Genomic DNA, 20663 nt, shown 5'->3' with positions numbered 1-20663 from the left:
GCTCCGGGGCACAAATGCCGCCCTCTGTGCGCAGCCGTCACCATCGTGGGGACTGGCGGTGGCACCCCCCCGAGCTCGGAGACGGACGCAGACCCGAAATCTCACTCTCTCCACACAAGTCTGCTCACAGAAGACACTGAAGAGGCAGGGCTGTTTCCCGGCCACGCACGGGCACAGTTATACGCCCCATGTGTTATATGTGCTCCCTGCAAGCCGTGCTGCGTCCCCCTGCGTCCCCCTCCCTGCACCACGAGTGTCACCCCGTCGCCACGCCGGTGGCAGCCAGGGGACGGGCTCCCAGGACAGCCGAGCTCGGAGACCGGTCCTGCATCCCCAAGGAAGCGGCACTGGTTTTGTTGTGGCCACAGGTTTACATTTGCAAGCCACGTGCCGGAGCATTGGCCGCACCTGGAGATAAATTCAGGGGCACAAATCCTTTCCCAGGTTTTCCCGAGCAAACCAACGAGCTGAAGCAAGAGCAGCAACACAGCGCCCTGAAAGAGCCACCAAAAAACATCTTCCGGCTGCTTTAGGGATCTGCTTCAGGCACAGCTGGGAAAGGGTTTCATTCTCCATGCGGTGCGGTGAAATTGGAGGTGAAGAAGGGAATTTTATGGAACGTAGTTCATGTGGGAGGGGGATGGGACCTCCTCCTCGGCACGTCACAGCGTGGGGTGAAGGGGCTGCCAAGGTGGGAGGATCGGAGCCGCGGGCTCCTGCCCTCTCTCAGCGGGCAATGCCAGCACCTTGCGTGCTGTTAAAGACCGTGAGTGACGGATGGCGGTGACCTCCCCATCCTGGAGGGGACCTGGAGGGGACCCAGGGCTTCATTTTAGGGAAAAGAATTAGTGATGCACGCTGGTCCACGCACAATGACTGCAGCCAGCGCCCTAAAAGGCAGAATCCCCCATGGCTATGGATGAGTTTAAACTGGAAAAGGAACAGAGAAGCGCAGGCACGTGCGCTCGCCCTCAGCGCTGCCGGGCCAGCAGCCCCCGGGGACTTACCTCGGACCACTCTGACATCTCCCACTGGGGACCACAGGCCGGGTTCTTGCAGACCTTGCGCTCGTCCGGCCGGGTGATGTCAGCGGACTCACAGAGGTCGCTGTAGACGGAGCTGTCGAATCCCGGAGAGATCATCTTCCAGCAGCGGACGATGCGGAACTGGTAGCCCTCCCCGCAGGTGCGGGAACACTCGCTCCAGCTGCTCGTCTCCCACCTGCGGAGACAAGAGAGGCCGTCACGCCGGGCACGACTGGACCAGGGCCGGAGCATCCCACGGGAAACCCCTGCCTGCTCTCGGCTGGAGGGAGACGGCTGCAATAGGAATGAGCTGCAGTCAGGCTGAGAGCGTGCGAGGGATTTTCCCGTGGGATGGGATGTATTAACGTACGGTGGTTTCACCCAGCAGACCTGAGCTCATGCCCGTGGAGGTGGATGCTAAAACCAGTTTGCCGAGAGGAAGGAGGAGCTGGCGTGGTGATGCACGGAGCAGTTTATTGCATAATATCGCACGCTCTGCCGCTGCAACACTGCGTGTGCCAGCGCATTTCTCTGCCATGCTTTTTGCCCACATTCAGCCCCTCTGTTTTGCCTGTCCAGCTAAAGAACGGAGAAGACACAACCATCTGTCACCCTGCAAATCCCAGCAATAATGTCACACAAAGCTGTCTGAGCTCCAGTGGGACGGAGGGTCGTGTACCACCACCAGTCTAACTCTGCTAACCTCATGCGATGGGCTGGAAGAGGTGGGATCTGCTCCGAGACACCGCCTGTCCCTTACTGTCCCCTGGCACTATTCTCCTGATGTCACAAGAGGGGAGCAGCTTGTAAACCAAGGGTAAAGACATAACAAGTCAAGATTTTTATAGTACAGTAACATTACAGCAATTCTGAATTAAAAAAATCTATAAATCTAAATGGATCAGAATTCACAGCTCCTCTGGACATGGGGATACCCTGTGCATCCCCCGGGGCCACCCGCTGCTGCCGGTCTCCGAGCAGGAGAGCCACGTCCCCCCCGCTGCACGCCAGCCTCGTGTCCCACATGGGGCTCCAGGCACAGCACGCAGCCGCAGGGAGATGTCACGCATTTACAGGTGCCACCTAAATTCAGAAGGGGGAATGAAACCAAGGTCTTTCCCATCTAGATCAGGCAAAATTCTCTTAGCACTTTCTGTTGGAAAAGCCTTGCCAGCCCCAGCAGCATCCCGCCTGCCTAAGGGCTTGCGAGCGTGCCCGGCCGCCCCGCCGGAGCTCCTGGCAGCTCCTCGGTTTACCCCCCGCCGAGCCCCAACCACCGGTAAATCACAGAGCAGCTCTTCTCTCTTTACAGTGCAAACCCAGGGAGCTGGAACAGCACAACTCCAAGGAGGGGCAGCTTTATAAAAGCCCAGTGGGGTAATCTAAGGATGAAAAGAGCCCTAATGCTTGTGCTGAAAAATTACAAAGTGAATGCAAATAGAGATTAAAAACCCCATGGTGTCTACAGGGCGGGTATGTTCCCAGCAGTAGCACCATCCACCTCCCCACACTTTTGTTGCCTCAATCGCCGCCTGCCCTGGCTTTCAGCCTTAACGTGAGAGGTTCAATGAGATCTGACGCCGCAAAGGGCACGTGATTTCCTCCCCCGGTCCTCCTTCACAATTACCCAAGGTGAAAGCAAGCACTCTCCAGGGACCACGTGCCATACCCGGTCCCTGCCATCGCTCTGGTTGTGCTTTACACCGTTCAGAAGTTACACTATCCCAGGGCATGCACCAGACCTTCTCCCTTTGCCCCGTCCACAGTCTGACACCGTCACAGTCCTCCTCCCTTCGACAGACACCAGTCTGCCCTGCCCGTAACTGGTGTTACTTGCAAACCTTCCAACGAGCACGCCCCGGGTTACAAACCGGCGGCGGAGGTGCCCCTGGGACTTGGGGCTGCCATCAGGCTTTTCGGATAAAGAACCGCATCAGAAGAGAAACCTTCTGAAGGACTTCCAGCACCGGTTCCCCTCTGCACCAGCTCTTGCCCTGACACAAGCAGACCTCGGCGACGTTTAGGATGCCCAAGGGACCAGAGAACGGGATCCGCAGCACAGTTTGCCAGCCCGGCCCCTCCACCCAATTCACACACACGCTCCTCCACACTCTGCCCAGGGCGGAACACTGCCCGTACTGTCAGAGGTTGGACTCGATGGGAGCCCCGGGTGCAACCCCTGCCAGGATTTACGGAAGTTTTAACCTGGCAGCTTGGGCAAAGGACTCAGGAGCAAAGTATCGCTGAGTCCCAGTGCGGCTCAGGCAGGTGCAACTGGGAGAGGAGGAGGGATGGGGGTGGTACGGGCCACCCCTGCTGCCCCTCCCCCTCCCTCCCCAAATCCACACTGACCCCCTCCCCCAAATACACCCCCGGCAGAGACAGCGCGGAGCCCCCCGGGAGCGCCCTGGCGAGGCGGTACCTTGGCTGGCACTCTCTCCCAGCACAGAACTCATGGACGGGCTCGGGACGGGTCATGGCATCACAGTACGTATCATCCACTTCGATCCCATCATAGCGAACACACATAGCATATGTGGACATCACTCCTAGTTTCAAAGAGAATACACACACACAACAGAGGACGCTTGGTGATTTTGACATCCAAACTCTTTTTTTTTTTTTCTTTTTTCTTTTTTTTTTCTCTTTTGAGCTACATTTTCCAAAACTTCCTCCCAATGGAAAGCAGCGAGCCAGACCTTCTGGCCCGCGGCATGGATGCTGCCGGGAGGGGAGGACCGCAGCGGCCACCCAGCCAACATGGGCAGCGCGGTTGAGTTTAGCCGGCTCCGAAAGCGGGCACGGCCACCCCCGCCAGGGCTTGCCACCAAGATCAATATATGACTAACACGTTTTTATAGGAAACGCTCAGGGCAATGAGTCTGCTCGGCAGCTCCCTCCGCCTCGCAGCCATCAGCTCCCACGGACGGGACAGAAAACGGTCCCCAACCCACTCCATCCCCCCCCAGCCCCGCTCTCTCTAGACGCCTTAACACCCCCTTTGTGCCCGGGTACCCCCAGCGCTCGGGGCCAGGGAAGGGCTCCCGGGGGCTTTCCAAGGAGGCACCTGCGCCTCCTGCTCTCCAGCCGAAAGCGGAGGCAGCCGGTGTCGTCAGACTGAGACCTTTTCCCCCGCAGCCTGCCGTGCCAGAGTAAATGTTGTGAAGTCCATTCTGGGACCTGGCTGGGGACCAGGAGGCTGCTCTGGCTACAGGTAACAACAATCGCAGCTCTCGGGAAACATATGGTTTACATGAAACTAAAAAAAAAAAAAGATCTACAGCTCTTGACACGGTAGTGCTTCTCTGCGATATGTCATTAAGAAAAGGCAGTGAGAAAGGAGAAATTTAAGTAAAACCTCTCTCTGCTAGCTGCAAACCAGGGCAGAGCAGCCTGGCTCGAGCAAGGGGGAAATTTGTTCAGAGGGAATCAAAGAAGTCAAAAGTGTCCCAGAAGACGTGGCTGATGGGATCCCGGGAAAAGGGACGGGTTGCGAAGCTCCTGCTGCGGGCATGCGTCTGCTGGACGAGAACAAACGCTTAAAAAAAAATAAAATCCTCTTTTAAGAGATGCCCCTTAGATTGCAATCTCCTCTCTCCTCCCTTTTTTCCTTCTTTCTAATTCCAGAAGCACCGCGGGATCTGGATTATTTCATGGACGGGGGAGCGGTGCAGGCGAGCGCACGACCCACACACACGCTCCATCACAGGTGATGGGCTCGCAGGGACCACCACCCCTTAAGCAGAGAGTAAAGGGGGGGAGAGATCAGGCAGCTCAAAGCTTTTTTTTTGGGGGGGGCAAAAAGGGGGAATTTATGCATAAAGAATACAGGCTCGGTTTTGATATCCCTGGCATCTACATCCCTGTTCCAGATTTACACCCTCGCAGCCGAGATGGGGCTCCAGGGTAGAAGGAGTGGGAGAAACAAAACAAAATCAAAAAGCCAAATGCTATTTTGTTTCCTGCCAGAGCTGAACAATCTTCAAAATTTCACTCTGTGGGGAAGCAGCTGAGCTTTTCAAACCCTTCTGAATGGTCAAAAAGGGGAGGAAGGGAAAAAAAAAAACCAAAAAACAGAAAAAGAAGAAGAAAAAAAAAAAAAAGGCAATATGCTGAGACTCAGCACAGGTTTGGGGGTCCTGCCGAGCCCCAGCATGTCCCCGCTGGGCTGGGAAGCGAGGGTGACGTTCAGAGCTCCCCCGAGGAAGGGTGTTCTGCAGGATGATGGACACGCCGGGCACTAACTCTTCGTCCCCGACGCACCCGCAAGGCGGATGGGCTTTGCACGCTCTCGGCCCCCGGCTCCTCTCCCCACATTTGCACCCTGGTGGAGCAGATTTGGGGTGGTACTAAACCAGCTCCAGAGATCTCGAGATCCCCTACAACATCACCAGGTCCTTCCCATCCCTAACAGACATAAAAGTGACTCACACACGAGGTGATTTTCAGCGGTTGTGCAGAATTTGGCTGCTTCTTATAACTACCTGTGGTACATGTAGAGCTGCAGGGTTCATGGGAGGAAAGCTTCCACCTGTACATGTCAGCAGCACTCACACCTTGGCCCTTTCTTAACAACTTCAATCTGTTTCTAGCGATAAGCAAACAAAAACAAAAAAAAAAGAAACAAAACAAAACAAAAAAAAAGGCATTTACAAGGCGAGCGGTGATAGGCCACGTCAGACACACACATCTGCCAGCAGGCTGCAGTACGGTTGGGTTCGGGTTTGGGAGGGGATTTGCTTTGTTTGGCGGTTGGGTTTGGTTTTTCTGATTTTTTGGGGTTTGTTTTTTTTTGTTTTAATCAGTTTGGTTTGTTTCACAACATACCTGTCCTGAGCCCCAAGTAGAATCCCCAGCCCGGTTAGAGGCAGAGCTTCCACTGTCTAGAAATAGAGAGAATGGGATAAAAATACCCACAAGTAGAAACAGTTCAGAATTTAACAAAGTTTGCATTTTCTGCTCAAATACACCTGGCCCTCAGCATACAGCGACTAAAGGTGCAGTATCTCCTCCCCTGCGTCTCCAGGGCCGGGCACGCCGACTCGTGCTGCTCAACACGGCAGAGCTTTCGGCTGCTCAAATCTCAGCAGCTCACTCCTTCCGAAAGCCTACACGTGGCACGGGAGTTTATCAGCTTGCTTCTCGAAGCACGCTTTGCTATTAAACACCGAGGCATGCCATTTGCCTACCCGCTGCTTTTGCGACTCTTGGTTTGTTTGGTTTGGTTTGGTTTATTTTAGATAGGTAATTTGCATCTCTCATATCCACTCTGTGCTCTACCATCGGGAAAGGAGTAACGGAGTCAGCCTGGTGTACAAAAAAAGCATTTGTCAAAGCAAGAATAACAGCTTCTCCCAGTTCAGTGCGTCCTACATGCTGTAAGGTTGTAACGCGTCAGGGATACTGCACCTTTACAACAAAAGGCTTCAATTCTGTTCTCATACCTTCGTTCAAACCCTTGAAACGGCTACACTGAAATAGCGTACAAGGTTGGATCCTGACATCCAGTTGTCTCTGGCCTGGCGAGATATGCAGCTCGTATGATTTCTAGGCAGCAGAAGCTCTGAAATTGCCTTATTTAGTTGTTCTTAAGAAAAAGTTGAGGTCTAGTCTATCAAATCAACCTTTAAAAGGACACTGTTGAGAATCCAGCCGTTTCCTTTTGGACCCACCCTCCTTCCACCGCCAGCACTGAGCCTCCAGAAGGATTAAAAACAACAACAATCTCATTTTCCCTGTTTGATTTTGCTCTGTCAGTTTGGCAAATGGTCGCTTCCTGCGTTTGAAATGGAACCGAAATGACTGTGACTTTTTTTTTTTTTTTTTCCTTCGGAAAAATAACAACCTCGGCTCACTATAAATAGTTCTTTATCTTGTCAAAACAGCTCTGCCTGGGGACCCGCATCAGCCCCTGACCCCGGCTGCCGGCGGGGGGCTGCCTGCTGCCACCCAGCCAGGAGAGGGCTCACAAGATGACAGTTTTCAGTAAGATCGGTTAAAACAGAGTCAACATCTGGGTTTCGTACTTTAATTTGCCTGGAAAACAGGGTATTACCCAGAGCCTCATGTCTATACCCTGCTCTCAGAGGCACCAAAAAACCACCAAGTTATCCTGTGACCGGGACTCCTCTCCCTTGAAAGGAGAAAATAAGCTTCAAAATAAACTTTATACTACGTCTGAGGACAGAAAATCTTTCAACAGTGTCCCTTTAATGTATGTGATCCTAAATAAAGAGCTGCTTCTATGCATAACGAGGTCGCAGGGACAAGTTCTTTCCAGACAAATCAGACATTTGGTCATAGGGCAGCGTTTTGTTCTCAGCATTTCACGCAAAGACAAAACTGTCATTTTGTTCTCCTCTAAATGCAAACAACAGCACATTGTCCTAGAGAGCTGGTGGGGCTTTTCCTCTTTTCTTTCATAATTTTTCTCTTTATTATGAGCTTTTGTGTAAAGTCAAGTATTTTCTCCCCTGCCTGCCCTTTGCATCTGCTTTTCAAGCAAGCAACTGCACCAGAAGCCAGCACCAGTCCCTCGCTCCCAGCTGAGGTCTGGGCTGCCCGTCTTCCCGAAACGGTCCCCGTAGCAGAAAAATAATCCTAACAAGTGCACATGAACACCGCAGATCAGAGTTCAGAGTCCCTGGGATGACATTTCTCTGTTTTATTTCAGTTTTTATTTTTAAGCAAAGGTGGGGGGGGGCTCATGGCTCCCGTTGCAGGATCAGCGCTGGCTGCACGCTGCAGCACAGGCATGGGCTGAAGGGTGCCTGGACCTGCCCTGGAATGCCACAGAAAGACTTTATCTGCTCCAGGAGAGGACAAGCAGCACTGCATCCCTACCGAGGCACAAGAGCCACCCGTTCCCGTGCCAGCAGAGCTTGGTCCCAGAGCAAAAATATAACGTGCCACGCTGGTGGGAGGTGCTCCTGTAACTGGATAACCCCGTCCACGCTAAGAACTGCAACAGTTTAGAAAGAAATAAAATGCCCCACCTCTAACCAGCACTGTCTCGCTTGTACAGACTGCCTGGTTACAGTCTGAAAAGAGATGATCCTCCCTTGCTTAATCATTGACAGGGAACGAAAATGAGCAAAAAAGCCACCGTCCAGCCCAAACTGAGCCGGGGAAGGTTTTGGGAGGTCTCAAGTTCAAGTTCCTGCCCAGAACTAGGCTGACCCCAATAAGAGACTGGGTCCCACAGGGCCTTGCCAATCTCCAAGGATGGGGATCCCCCACCCTGCCCCACACCCGGGGCAAGAGGTTTCCCTTCGTGCCCCATCACCAGTTCCTTCAGCGCAGCTTCTGGCCGAGCCCTCCACTGCCCTTCCTCCTGGAGAAACATGTCCAACCCCCAACACTCTTCACATGCCCCATGCTCCAGCACCCTGCCCCTGACGTGTCAAACCCACAACCGCATCCCGCTGCCAGCACGGGCTCCATCCCGCTGTGCTGGGTGCCAGCAGGAGCTTTAACCCTGGCCCCAGTGACCTGAGCTCCTCATCCATCATTCCCACCCAGGAGATACATGGCGTTACGATTGCAACTGGGCTTGAAGTAATAAATACGAAGTTGGGGGAAGTGATAAAGGCAGGGCAGAAGCAGGTTGTCCTGACACGGTCCCTTCTGCCCCGTCCCCTGGGAAGGAGGATCGCCCGTCCTCGTGGTGGGGGCAGAACAGCCGGACCCTGAGCTTCCAAACGCACCCGTCTCTCCCTCCTCCACAAGTGCCCCCACATGCAGATGCTCTAATTGCCAATGACATGATGGGACTTTCTGAACTGTTGGGATGGAGAGCAACACCTCCATGCAGTGGGTGAAGGCTCCTGAAATGAGGTGCAAGTTGTTTTGTTGCCTTCCCCTCACTGATTTCTTTTTTTTTTTTTTTTGAATAAAATGACATGCCTCCCAACAGCACGGTTCCTGCACCCCGACTGCCCCACATCTGCCTCCACCGGCCTTTCAGCCACCCCCCACAGCTTCACAGCAGGAGCCAGCGAGGAGTGGGGCATCCCTCAGCCCAGGCTATAGCCCCAGCTGGACCTGGACGCAGCCAAAACTTTTTGGGATATTAACATTTAGACCTGAAAAGCTCTTATTTTATTCTAGAGAAAGTTGGGGGCGGGGGGAAGAAGAGGGAAACACTGTAGAACAAAACCAAGGGAAGAATGGGGAGAAAAAAATGGCAGTGCTGGGTATCTATCCTTCCTGAAGGGGTTCAGATCCCTGCCCGGTGTCCTCACTACGGAGGCAGTCAGCGATGGGGCAAGGAGCTTTTAAACACCACAAAACACTGCACTGGAGTCATCGACAGTCTTTTGCGACTGATCTGATCCGAGCTGCTCCGGATTTTAAAAGCGCATCAAGGTTCCTTTATTCCCAGGAGGCAGGAAAGCATTAGACCCCTTTAACAGCTACTGGGAGAGAGGTGTGGGCACAGGGCGCCAGCCAAGGCCACCCAGGGAGCGTGGTGGGTACCAGAGGAGGACCAAGGGGGGGACAGCCCCCTTCCTCAGCCCCACGGCACGGTAAGGCAGGAGAGCTGCCGGCGCTGCCCTCGCCTGTCAGAGTGCTAATGAAATGCTTGCTTTGGCAGCTGAAGGCAGAGCTTCCAAGCCAAGCCACGAGAAGAGATGATAGACTCAAGCCCTTGGCCCTGTTTTCATGTTCTTATCATTAAGAAGTTTGTTGATACGTTTGGCTGCATGGACATTTTCTTTAGGATAAGTTTCTTTAGCATAAGCTCGTGTAAGTTCTAGGTAAATACAGTTAACTATAACCAGAGAGCATCTGCTCAGTGCTTCAAGTCCTCTGAAGCTCAGCATCACAACCCATGCTTTTCATTTTTGGTGAAGACTGGGGGACAGGAGAGTCACAGCAGAGCCAGGAGGAGACCCATAGGGGACACTTGGATGCCGCGGGCCCCAAACAAACTGTGGGGGTGCACAGCAGGACCCAAGTGCCCAGCTGCGGGTCTGGGACCTGGATGACTCCCAAAGCCCCAATTTCAGACCCTGCAGATTGCTTTAATTTGTGGCTGCTGCCCAGAGAGCCCCAGGGCACCCCAAAAGACCCTGGACAGGCTTGTGGACCACCACTGTCCTGAGACTCCCTTTCCTCCAGCACATCCTTGCCTGGATGAATTTTGTTGCTAAAGATAGATTAAGCCCTTTTTTTTTTTTTTTTTAACCTTCCCACTAGATTTTATAACAATACCGCTCCAAACCAGCCATTCAAGGAACCCTGAAGTGACGGCCCTAATATCAATCAATGAGATGCCACTGGAGAGCTTTTGATATTCTTGTCAAAGCGGTGACTAATTGCACTGCTGCTGCATCCATCAAGGCAGCAAACCCAGGCTATTCCTGCAGGCCCTTCAGAAGAGCTCCTGTTGTCCTGCTCTGCGCCTCCAGCAGCAGTTAAGCAGGCAGGGCCATCCCTGGGAGCTGCTGGAAGCATGTTCCTGCCCACGCAAGTGAGGAGGATCGTGGGTGGCAGTCAACAGGGTGGGTAAAAAGGGGCCAGGACTAACTTCTGCTGCATCAGAGCTCAGAGGAAGGGGCTGGGGGATCAGAGCAGGGTGTCAAGAGAAGACGAAAGGAAGAGGCTCCTTTACAGCCATGGCTCTGACAACGAGCTATGACAGGCAGAGCAATGTGCAAGCTGACAGCCATCAGCATGGACTTGCCAACATCCCCAGTAAGGAGGGAAGTGAGTTTTCCTCTTGCTTAAATGCTCTCTTGACTTTCTGCTCCCAAACCTCTGGCCCTTCCTTCCAAAAAAAAAAAAAAACCCGACACAAAGCTTTCACATCCATCATCCTACCCCCACTTACCTTCTGGCTTCCAAAGCAGATAGAAACCATGCTATGGGGTCTACATTGAGTACAGGGCTATTATGAGTTGAGAACAGCAATAAAGAGGATTGACTATAGTCAAAGACACGTCTCCTACCTTGCTTTGTGGGTTCTGTTCCCTTGAGGGCTGGTCATGGTGACAGTGGCATTTGAAAACGGTGTCTCTGCAGACGTGTTGATGGCTTTGCCATTGCTCAGCTCCATGTAGGTGCTATTAATGGTGTAGGTCACAATGCCATCAGTGTCCTCGTAGTCAACGTAGAGACTGTCAATATGTGACCCCACAGAATTGATTGGGTCTCCCTGGGCAAAGATGCTGTTCATGGTCATGTTGAGCACCAACTCCTTGGAGTCCGAGGTCTTGTCCAGCAGCTTGTCCGTGATGGCGTTCTCCGAGAGGAATTCCCTGGAGGTGAACCTGGGGTCAAACTCTCTGTCGTCATGGTCTGTCTGGTAAGTAGACCTGGTTACGTTTGAATCTAGATTGGAGCCAACAGGGGGAAACAACAGTGACAACCACAAAATGCATTCAGGCTGGCAGGCGAAAGCAGCCCAGAGCAGCGGGGGCACGCCGGAGCCTGAGCAGCCCGCGGGGAGGCTAGAGGCAGGAGCTGGGGTCTTGGGGAGGGGGAATCTCGTGGGGTTGTACCCCTTTGGGAAGAGTGTGCAGCTCTGTGGGTCTCATCCCGCTGTCGCACGGCCAGAGGAGAGCTCAGCACCTGCCAGCGCTGCCCCAAGCAATAGCAGAGGTCAGAAAGGAAGATGCCCTCCTGGCCCCACAGCCCATGCAGCCATGCTGGGAAAGCACTCAAGGCAGTTTGGTGGCGGGATACCCAAGGGACTGGAGTGGGAAGGAGGTTGCTGGGGGCTGGGCAGAGGTGGGAGGTGATGGAAGATGTTGTGACAGGGACCTCTGTGCATCCAGGGCTCCCTCCTGTCCTTGGCATGAGGCGAAGCACAGCAGGGCACCAGCGGGGAGACCTTACCCATGGCCACCACCCCCCCACCCGCCAGAAACCAGAACCTGAAGGGCAAAGAGGATTTATGAGCAGAGACATTTTAAAGAACTTTCCAAGGTTTCCAAAAAACAAACCAGCAGAATCACCAGAGGTAGAAACAGAGCGTTTCTCAACAAGAGCTCTGAGAAGCAGAACAGTGAGGCCCAAGTCTCCTCCTTACCTTGGGGTTGTTTGCCCTTCAGTTTTGGCTCACAGTCAATTGTTTCTGCTCTTTCATAGACCTCATTGGTTTCCTGACCTTTGCTCAAGTTTAAATCTTCCTCCGTGTCCTGCCTTCCAAACACCTGGTTCTCCAAGTCTATCCTTTCCCTGGATATTTTCCCAAAATAGGTTGCGTTGTGCTGGATAAAACCCAATGGCACGTCTCCATCGAACTCTCTGCTTTCTTCACTATCTGACTCGGAGAAGGTGTAGTAGATGGGCTGCAGATTTTTTGAGTGTGGCTTCCTCAGGAGGATGTATTCGAACGTGATGGATGGATTCTTGCCATTTTGATTCCAGACCTAGCAAACAAATTAAATTATTAGCGGATGCAGTGTATATATGGCATGCAAAAATTTGTGATTCATCTTGGACTTGACAGTTGGTGAGCATCTACGTTCCTATTTCCAATCTGTTTTTCACCATGTTGCCAACTTCCCACAACTGGAGCCCAGCACAATTTTCCAAGGGTTATTTGGCTGCACCGCCCTGGGGATCAGCCCCAGCTCAGGGACTGGGAGCTGCAGGTCACGCTCCATCCTCTGCCACTGAGCAACCAGCGACTTGAGACAGCCACTTCACAAGTTATCCACCATCACTTGCAAACGTGTATTTTGTAGCTTTATGAAGAGCATGCACACACGCCTTCAGCTACTACATCCCTACTGGGGATGGGGACTCACAGCTGATGCACTGCGACCTCTTACTGGTCCAATGCTTTATAAGCACCCAAGCAACCATCCCTTCCCCTTCCAGAGGAGCCCGGGGCTATGTGGAGGATGGCAAGAGTTGGGCTCTGGCTGGCTGCCCAGAAGAAAAATTAAATTACTTTTCTTCATATGTCTGTTTTTAGATAGTTTGCTTTCAAGAAAGGGTTGGGGTTCAAGTTTTGTGCACTTCTGTAAGCTATCTGGCCCGATTTCTTATTTTTACTTTTCCTGCCAGGTAACTTGGATAAAAATACTGAGGAGTAGAAGAGAAATCCCCCCGCAATGCCTGAGGCATCTTCTCCCTGCAGAGCGAGGGGTCGCCAAGCCCACGTTCGTTATTCACAGCCCTGCCTGCACTCAGGAGCACTGACGCAAGTAAAATGGGTTTGTGCAAGGCACTGGGCACAGTCACTGCTCCCACTCCCCTCCTCGAGCTGCCCAGGAGAGCTGGGAAACCACAGCAGGACTCCGCTCCCACGCCCACCCCTTCCTCCATCCAAGGTAGATTTTCCCTTCCCCGTCACCCCCGGCCTCGCAAACTTGAAAAGTCAAAGCTCACCATTATATTCAACCCTTGATTTGTCGGTCCTTGTGCAACAATATACTCTATGCCCGTCTCATAAACATCCATGGGCCGGCGGTACTTGAACACCGTGCCTGCAATGTTGAAGTTCTTCGGACTGTCAACTTTGTAGTTCCCGTTGAAGAAATAATACCCGGCTTCATCAGCCACAGCTTCAAACGAGAAAGAAAAAATGAGTGCCACCACAGGTAAGAGCAGAGGTATGTGATACTGCCACTTGTTCGTTCCGGGGATAAAATTATTAGAGCATCACAGTAATAAAACGAGTGTTTCTCCTACATCACAGTGCATTTGTCACCTACTTCCAACACATGTCATGCGATTATGTGCCCAGAGTTCTGGGCCATGCATCCCACTACATCACAAGCTCCTGGGTACATGGCTCATGCTAGTCCGTGGCTCCTCGCACCCTTTTGGCACGAGCACAGCATGAACATTTAATAATCACAGCTCTGCAGACAACAAGCAGAAGGTCAGATGGCCGACAGCAGGAGTTGCCTCCTTGGGAGCACCGAGCTGCTGCCACCTGACCCAGCAGTGGCCCAAGACAGATCATCCAGAACTAATTAGGAACTGCACGAAACCAAGCCTTTTTCATTCAAGCCTCCCTGCACATGGCCACAATGTGCAGCCTCTGAGGCAGCCTCAGAGCCTGACGGTAGCAAATGTGCTTCTCTTGGGCAAGTCCAGGTTTTCTCACGCTCCTCCTGAGCGGCTCTGCCACCTCCATCGTGAGACGGGTGGCGTGGCCACCAACACTTCAGCGAGGCAACGTGTAGGTCACATCCCCCTGGTGCTGTTGTCATGTGGCCGTCGCACATTCCCCAAGCGGGAGAAGACCAAGGGGATCACAAGAGAGGCGAAGTCACTCTGCTCTCTCTGACCTGGCACCAGGCATATTTGTCATAACGCACTGAAGCGGCAATCACATTGACCAACAGTTCCTGCGTTAAAGCAATCGGAGCTATATACAGCCCAGGTGCTCCGACTGCAGAGAGGAGCAACGCACTGGCTTAGACAACCTGGTTGTGATTTACACTGACTATGGATTTAGCTCATGTCTGCAGTAAAACTACATTCATCTTCGCGTTGGAAAAAGCATTAGCCAGTATAGGCACGCATTGTAGGGAAGTACCAAGAGGTTATACACACCCAGAACATCTGCGGATTTTTTCCGTTCCACTATCTGGATATCCCTTGCTCCAGCGGGAATGTGCGTTACCAGAGAATAGCCTATGGGAAACTACAGATTAATGAAAGGATCTTTGTAACAAATGGTCTGAATGAAACACTCAGTAGTCAATACTGCAACATATCAAGCAAACTGGCCTCGATCCAAAATTATTTATAAGGAGTCATGGATTAAAAAAACCTAATGTTGATAACTGCTAGGCTGCAAACAGGACTTTATCCATAATAGGAGACAAAATGCGTAAACTGTGCATCCTGGTTTATGGTGGAAAAACACAGCCAAGGGGAAAAAGGATGCAATCTTTACATGCACAAATATCAGATTTAGGTAAACTGGTATAAGAAAAGATCTCTGAAGACTGCTTTGTTAGCTAGAGAAGCTGTCCTGCGGTTCAGTATTGAACCCTGCGCTAGCTGGTCCCCCTGAAAGCCCAGCGAGAGGTTACAGCTTGGTTCCCCCTTTGCTTCGCACGAGGTAAGCGATGGGACAAGTCCTCCTAAGGCCACTGAAGTTCCTGCAGCGTGCTCCAGCTCAAACTGACCCTCAGAGAGCATGAATCATTATTCCTGAGTTAGAGGGCTATACTTAGGAGAAGTAGCTTCTGTCGCTCTACACCACGCTAATTCTGGAAATCCTGGTCTTTCAAAACACCCCAGCTTCCTGTTATTACAAATCATTTATTTCTAGTCTTACAGGGTCATGAGAAATAAGACTAAAATAGACGCCAGCCTCTTGCATAACCCTTTTGCACCATTCAGCATCAGAGACCTCAGGCTGCTGACAAGCATCGTGCAAAGTTACTGTTTTTCTTTAAAGAAGGCTTTCCCCTCCCAAATTTACAAGCGGCATTGAGGCACCCAGAACACATGGGAAAAACCGAAGCAGGGCAGTTGGGAAGAGCTGAAAGCAGTTTATCAAAAAATAAATACATTTAAAAAATAACCCTCTCATACAAATAAAGCAAAAGGTCCCCAAAAGCCTTACCAAGATGAGAATTTCCTTTCCGGTAACTGCCGGTCACGTGAGTACAGCTGCTCCCATCTCCTTGGCAAACTCCACATTTATCCAAGGTGTGGGTGGAAAAGAGAATGCCATCGCACCCAATGGGCTACAAAAATGCACAAATAGAGTATTGAGGGTCAGGCAGATGTCGCACCCAGTGTAATTTTCTGAATGCTACTAACAATATTTTTGCTATAATGTTTAACAACCTCACATTTTCCAGACACGCAAACCCCTCGGAAATCAGTGTATTTGCAGGATGTTCCATCCCGAGCCTGAACCATTAACTGTCTCTGACCATCCACAGTGGTGCAATGGAGGTCACAGGGCTTGCTAGAAATGTGAACATAGTCATCTAAGGGGAAAGGATATAAAGATATATTCAAAACAGCAGAAACACAATAACTTTCATCCTACCAATGTCAATGAATCTCTGCCAAGCAAAACAACAGCAGCAACAGCACAATTGCACAGCAGCCAGCGGGTTTTTCAGAAGCTGCCATCTCTTGTGCTTCAGGCTGGACAGGAGATCGCACTTCTGAGAGCGTGACAGCCCACTGCTGCAAACCTTTGCACAGTCCCCTCTGCTGCCAGGGATGGGAGCACCCGGTGATGCCAACGTACCGCTAACATCAGCCCCGGGGGATGCACCGAAGCCGTACCGGCCACTATTCTGTGCAAGGACTTGCAGCGGTGAGACATGCACACATTACACAAACAAACGCATGCTCGCACATCAACATTTAATACATGAGTTAAATTAACATGGTTATACTGTTATAAATACGTAGACAAGTAAGACTGTATTCAAAACCACAGCAGCTTAAAACATAAGAACTTTGCCATAAACGTTCACCCAAGTTGGACTTAATTCACCCTTTGCTTTCTGCAGGCAACTGGCCGGTTGCATCCGCTGGCACGGTAGTCCCACATTTTATAATATCCACAGGCAGCAAATGACAAATTCATATTTGCATCAGAAACCCAACGCTAAATGTCGAACTCTGCCAACTAGGGAGCGGTCATATACCCACTGGCCTGCGTGCCCAAGCAAGACAGCATCAATGTGAAAACATTATTCTGCAAATCCCCCAGGAGCCACGTGAACGCCTGCTAAAAAACAAAACAATTCACTGTAACTATTCTGGTGAATCATCTTGAAGAGCAAATACGTTTAAAGAAATTGTCGCCTCGCCATAGGAAAGGGACAAAAGCGGCCAAGTAGCTATAGGTAACCAGCCTGCCACGGGCTGAGATCCGCCACGCTGACCCTGCCAAGACGGCTGGCGAGACAGGGGCTTGTTTCACATAAAAGGAGGCAACAAGTAATTTCATGAAGCATAGTTGATCTTAGGTATGTACAGAGACCGCCTAAAATAAGAAAGCCGCGTTAGACCCCTTCTCTATTTTTAGAGACCCACATGGCGCTGTGAATGTGAGGAACCAGCGCTCAGGAGCCTTCTCCTCAGGACACGGGTCCCGGCTTCCCCACACCTCTAAAAATTGGCCGTGAGTTTTGTTTAACGCTTGATTTTGATGGGAGTTAGGAGCCTAAAAAATAAATGAAATCTCAGTCTCTGACTCTTAAGTTATTGCTGCAGCTCTGCGTCGCTCACCCCAGATGACCAAACTGCATCTCGGTGACATTTGACAGAGCGCGTGAAGGGTGTGGGAGGCAGCAAATGTCACCGAAACGCAGCGCGGCCAGTAACAGCCCCAGCTCAAAGGACACTTGTTCCAGTGAGCCGGACTCTCCCTGCCAGCACAGTCCATCGCCCCGTGCTCTCGCATCCTCCTCCAGCCTTTCAGCTCTCTGGTCCTCCGGAGCTGTGACCGACACAGGCTGCAGCCACAAATTCATGTTGTTATCTTATTTTTAAGCTACCCTGCAGCTGCAAAACGCGCCTTTGAACTTGGGAGACAGCTGATTGTGTCTCTGAAAAATAAAAATCACTTTAAAACAGCAGAGGAGGAGCCTCCCTGCAGGCTATGGCATCATAACTATCAAAATATTTTGGCTAAGCATTATGAAACACACAAAGAATGTCTTGTTACCAGGATATAAAGGTTTCCATTGATACGTTCTGCCATTATACACATGGGAGTTAAATGATGAACACTGCTCCTCTCGAAAGCTCCTTCCGTTCGCGGGGCACTCCTAGAATGGGATACATTAATATCCTGATGACAACAAAATGTGGGAAAAGTTTCTGGCACACCTCGACCGGCTGCAAGGAGCGTTTCCATCGCCTGCCCCATCCCGAGCCACATCCTCCTCCTCCTCCCCCTGCAGGGACAGCCAGGGGAACCCCCCCGGGAGATGGTGCAAGAACCACCCGCTGGGTTTATGGCCCCCCAGTGCAGGCAAAAAGCCCAAAGCCCTGACACAGTGGTGACGGGCACCAAAGGAGGGCACTCCTGTTGCTTGGAGGGGCAATGGGGTGACAGCTACAGGACAAATGGTGTCCCCTTTCCAAGGGGCCCAGAAATGCTATCGCAAGAAGCAAGCATGACTTTCCACATTTTATATCGAGTGTTCCTGATGAGAAAAAGGATATCCTTACTTGTACTTTGCAGAGCTGGTATCTTTTGGATGTTCCAGTGCAAGTTTTATTAGCCAGCCCACTCACTGACTTTCTTCTGAATAAAGAAATGATGGTTAGAGAGGGGTCAGAAAGCCTTCTTTACCCTTTTTTAAATATATTTGTCCCCGGCTTCCGATCAGTCTCCATGTAGCAGAGCTACACCGAGGTCTAGCACAGTCTCACTGGAGTTGATAGCACAGGTCTCTCTGGCTTTGTTACCTGCAGCACCGACTATTCTTTTTACAGCATCCTAGGAGGTACCATGGGGACAGGGGCCTGGGGACAAGGTTTGCGAGGTACCTTCTGGCAACCACACAGCCCAGAGACGGCAGAGCCATGCACAGAGCAGCCAGAATCAGCGGGTCCCCAACCAACCCTGCACCACAGTGTCCTCACTGCTGTGCCCAGAAGCCTTGAGAACAGGCTTAGGCGATGCCTGCTGCCCGTACGCACTAATCCCCGCAGGAGAAACCTCAGGGCCAGCACAGGAATAGCTTGGCTGGTCCTCCTGGCAGGGATGCCCAGGACACAGCATCCTCATGGCAGCATGCTCAGAGACATACTTACCTTCTGCACAAGCAGCGTTTGCCAGACAACACCTTTTCACCAGTGCTTATCTACTGAGCGATGACCTTCTGGATCAAGTCTACCTCCAGCAAGCTGGAGTTCCCCGCACCCCGGCAGGCGGGCGCCGTACCTCTGCCGCAGGCAGTGCCTCTCCTGGGATTTGACGCCTCCTCCGCAGGTCCTGGTGCACGCCGTCCACTTGGTCCACTCGCCCCACCAGTACGCGGTGACGTCTGCCCCTTCCTCCAGGCTGTTGGAGGTCTGCGTCAGGTCCTGCTCGAGGCAACGAAGGGAGAGAAGAAGCAGTTGGCACCCACACCGCAGACCCTGCGCGGGTGGGCAGAGGGCATCCCTCGCCCGGCCTGCCCCGAGCAAACAGGGCATCTCCTTCTCCACCTGAGGTCAAGTCTGAGATTTCCATCTCACAAGAAAGCCTGGATTTTTCCAATTGCGTTTTCATTACAAATTGGAATTAAATGGCAATATTTGGGATTCCTCAGGAAAGGAAATGTTCATTGTTTCGCTCAGTTGGCAAAACCGAGCTCCCAAACAACCCTAAACCTTTTGGTGCTCTCTGACTCTTGCTCCACAGTGAGTTCAGGGAGCTGAAGAGCTGGGCGCAGCCAAAACCTTTACTGAAACCTTAAGCAAACCCTTGCAAATCCACTCTGCAGCAGGAGAACACGCCGATGGACGCTAGCAGGCTGGAGGAGCCCGTGGGCTCTCTTTGCAAGTACAGGCTTGTCACTTGAGGGCCATGGAGGGTCCTTGACACCCCCACCTCCCACCCCTCAGCCACCGCAGGCAGCAGCGCGACTGTGCGTCAGAAGGCAAAGGAGCTGCTCCAGCGACAGTGTCACCACCATGTGCCAGCGCTCAGTGAGGCATTTGCACCCCTTCGCGAGGGGCACAGAACATCCTGGGGGGTCCCAGTGATTGCTCATGGCAGGGGAGGGATGTATTTTTCCACCCAGAATCACCGGCTGGTTAGGGGAGTTCTGTTAATTCTGTGTGTACTGGGACAGGGATAATGATAGTCCATGCAAAGTAAATAAAAGCTTCGAGCACTGCAGGGACCGAGGAAGCGGTGCTCACCCAAGAGCAGGGCATGGCCTTCCAGAGCCCTGGAAATGATCTGCGTACCCGCTTAGCCACAGATGGTACAAGTTAGGTTAAGCCCAGACTAAAGAGATGAGCCAAATCATGCATCCCCACATTTGCTGGAGACCCCACTCATGCACGGACCAGTCCTGCAAGTCCCAGGGGTCACCCATCCCCGACACCGCACCATTTTAAAGCCCAGGGACCCGCCAGCAAGGCGACGCGCTTACCTGAGTGATGACAAAGGCAATGTTGCCCACGAGAAGAAGGGCCAGGGTGCCTCTCAGCTGGGACCGCGCACTGATGGAGATGCTGCTCCACCTCCACTTAGATATCTTCATCCTGGAAAGCAACCGAACGGCACACTAAGCAAAACTCCCGTCCAGCCCCACCACCCTGCGAGGGCCGGGGCTGCTTTGCCGCCTGGGTAACACCGCACGTGTCTTCTTCAGCATTCCCGGTCAGCAAAGTGACAGCAGCCACCAGTGGCTGCAAGGGCTTGATCCTGAAGTTATATTTGATTAGTGGAAGCATTAACACGGTACAGGTTCACATCCCGTCTTGGTTGCTATCTTCCAAACCACAACTTTGCACTGGTTCCCAGCGGCTTCATTTGATACCACCAGTGCGAGCTGGGGCTCCAAGCTTGCCTTGGAAGAGAGCATGGCTTACACCAAAGCAAGCGTTGCACAAGAGGCAGCGAGTAACAAGAAGTGCCCCTGGATCTATAAAAGCAGTGCATTTAAATATCCCCATTTACAGAACTGCTCCTAGAAGAATGAGATGAAAGGCTTCATAGACAAAAAAAATGCAATTAACAGC

The 20663-nt window shown here is 52.0% G+C and overlaps 1 protein-coding gene across 1 annotated transcript in view; it reads right to left on the bottom strand.

Moving 5' to 3' along the window:
* ADAMTSL2 (ADAMTS-like 2) overlaps positions 1 to 20182 on the bottom strand; it is a 25974-nt gene extending 5792 nt beyond the window's left edge. Inside the window, exons 1-13 of the mRNA XM_009892250.1 lie at positions 20072 to 20182; positions 18871 to 19016; positions 18153 to 18228; positions 17644 to 17746; positions 15798 to 15943; positions 15571 to 15694; positions 14547 to 14627; positions 13371 to 13546; positions 12061 to 12403; positions 10979 to 11360; positions 5510 to 5613; positions 3448 to 3574; positions 1008 to 1221 (exon numbers count right to left, since the gene is read on the bottom strand). Of these exons, the coding sequence (XP_009890552.1) occupies positions 1008 to 1221; positions 3448 to 3574; positions 5510 to 5613; positions 10979 to 11360; positions 12061 to 12403; positions 13371 to 13546; positions 14547 to 14627; positions 15571 to 15694; positions 15798 to 15943; positions 17644 to 17746; positions 18153 to 18228; positions 18871 to 19016; positions 20072 to 20182 (2133 nt within the window). The remainder of the gene's footprint in view (positions 1 to 1007; positions 1222 to 3447; positions 3575 to 5509; positions 5614 to 10978; positions 11361 to 12060; positions 12404 to 13370; positions 13547 to 14546; positions 14628 to 15570; positions 15695 to 15797; positions 15944 to 17643; positions 17747 to 18152; positions 18229 to 18870; positions 19017 to 20071) is intronic.
* Between the last annotated feature and the right edge of the window lie 481 nt (positions 20183 to 20663).

The sequence above is a fragment of the Charadrius vociferus genome, unplaced genomic scaffold (assembly GCF_000708025.1).
Source record: "Charadrius vociferus isolate BGI_N301 unplaced genomic scaffold, ASM70802v2 scaffold549, whole genome shotgun sequence".
Lineage (NCBI taxonomy): Eukaryota > Metazoa > Chordata > Aves > Charadriiformes > Charadriidae > Charadrius > Charadrius vociferus.
The sequence above is the reverse complement of the archived record's forward strand: the minus strand, read 5'-3'. Positions and strand labels throughout refer to the sequence as shown.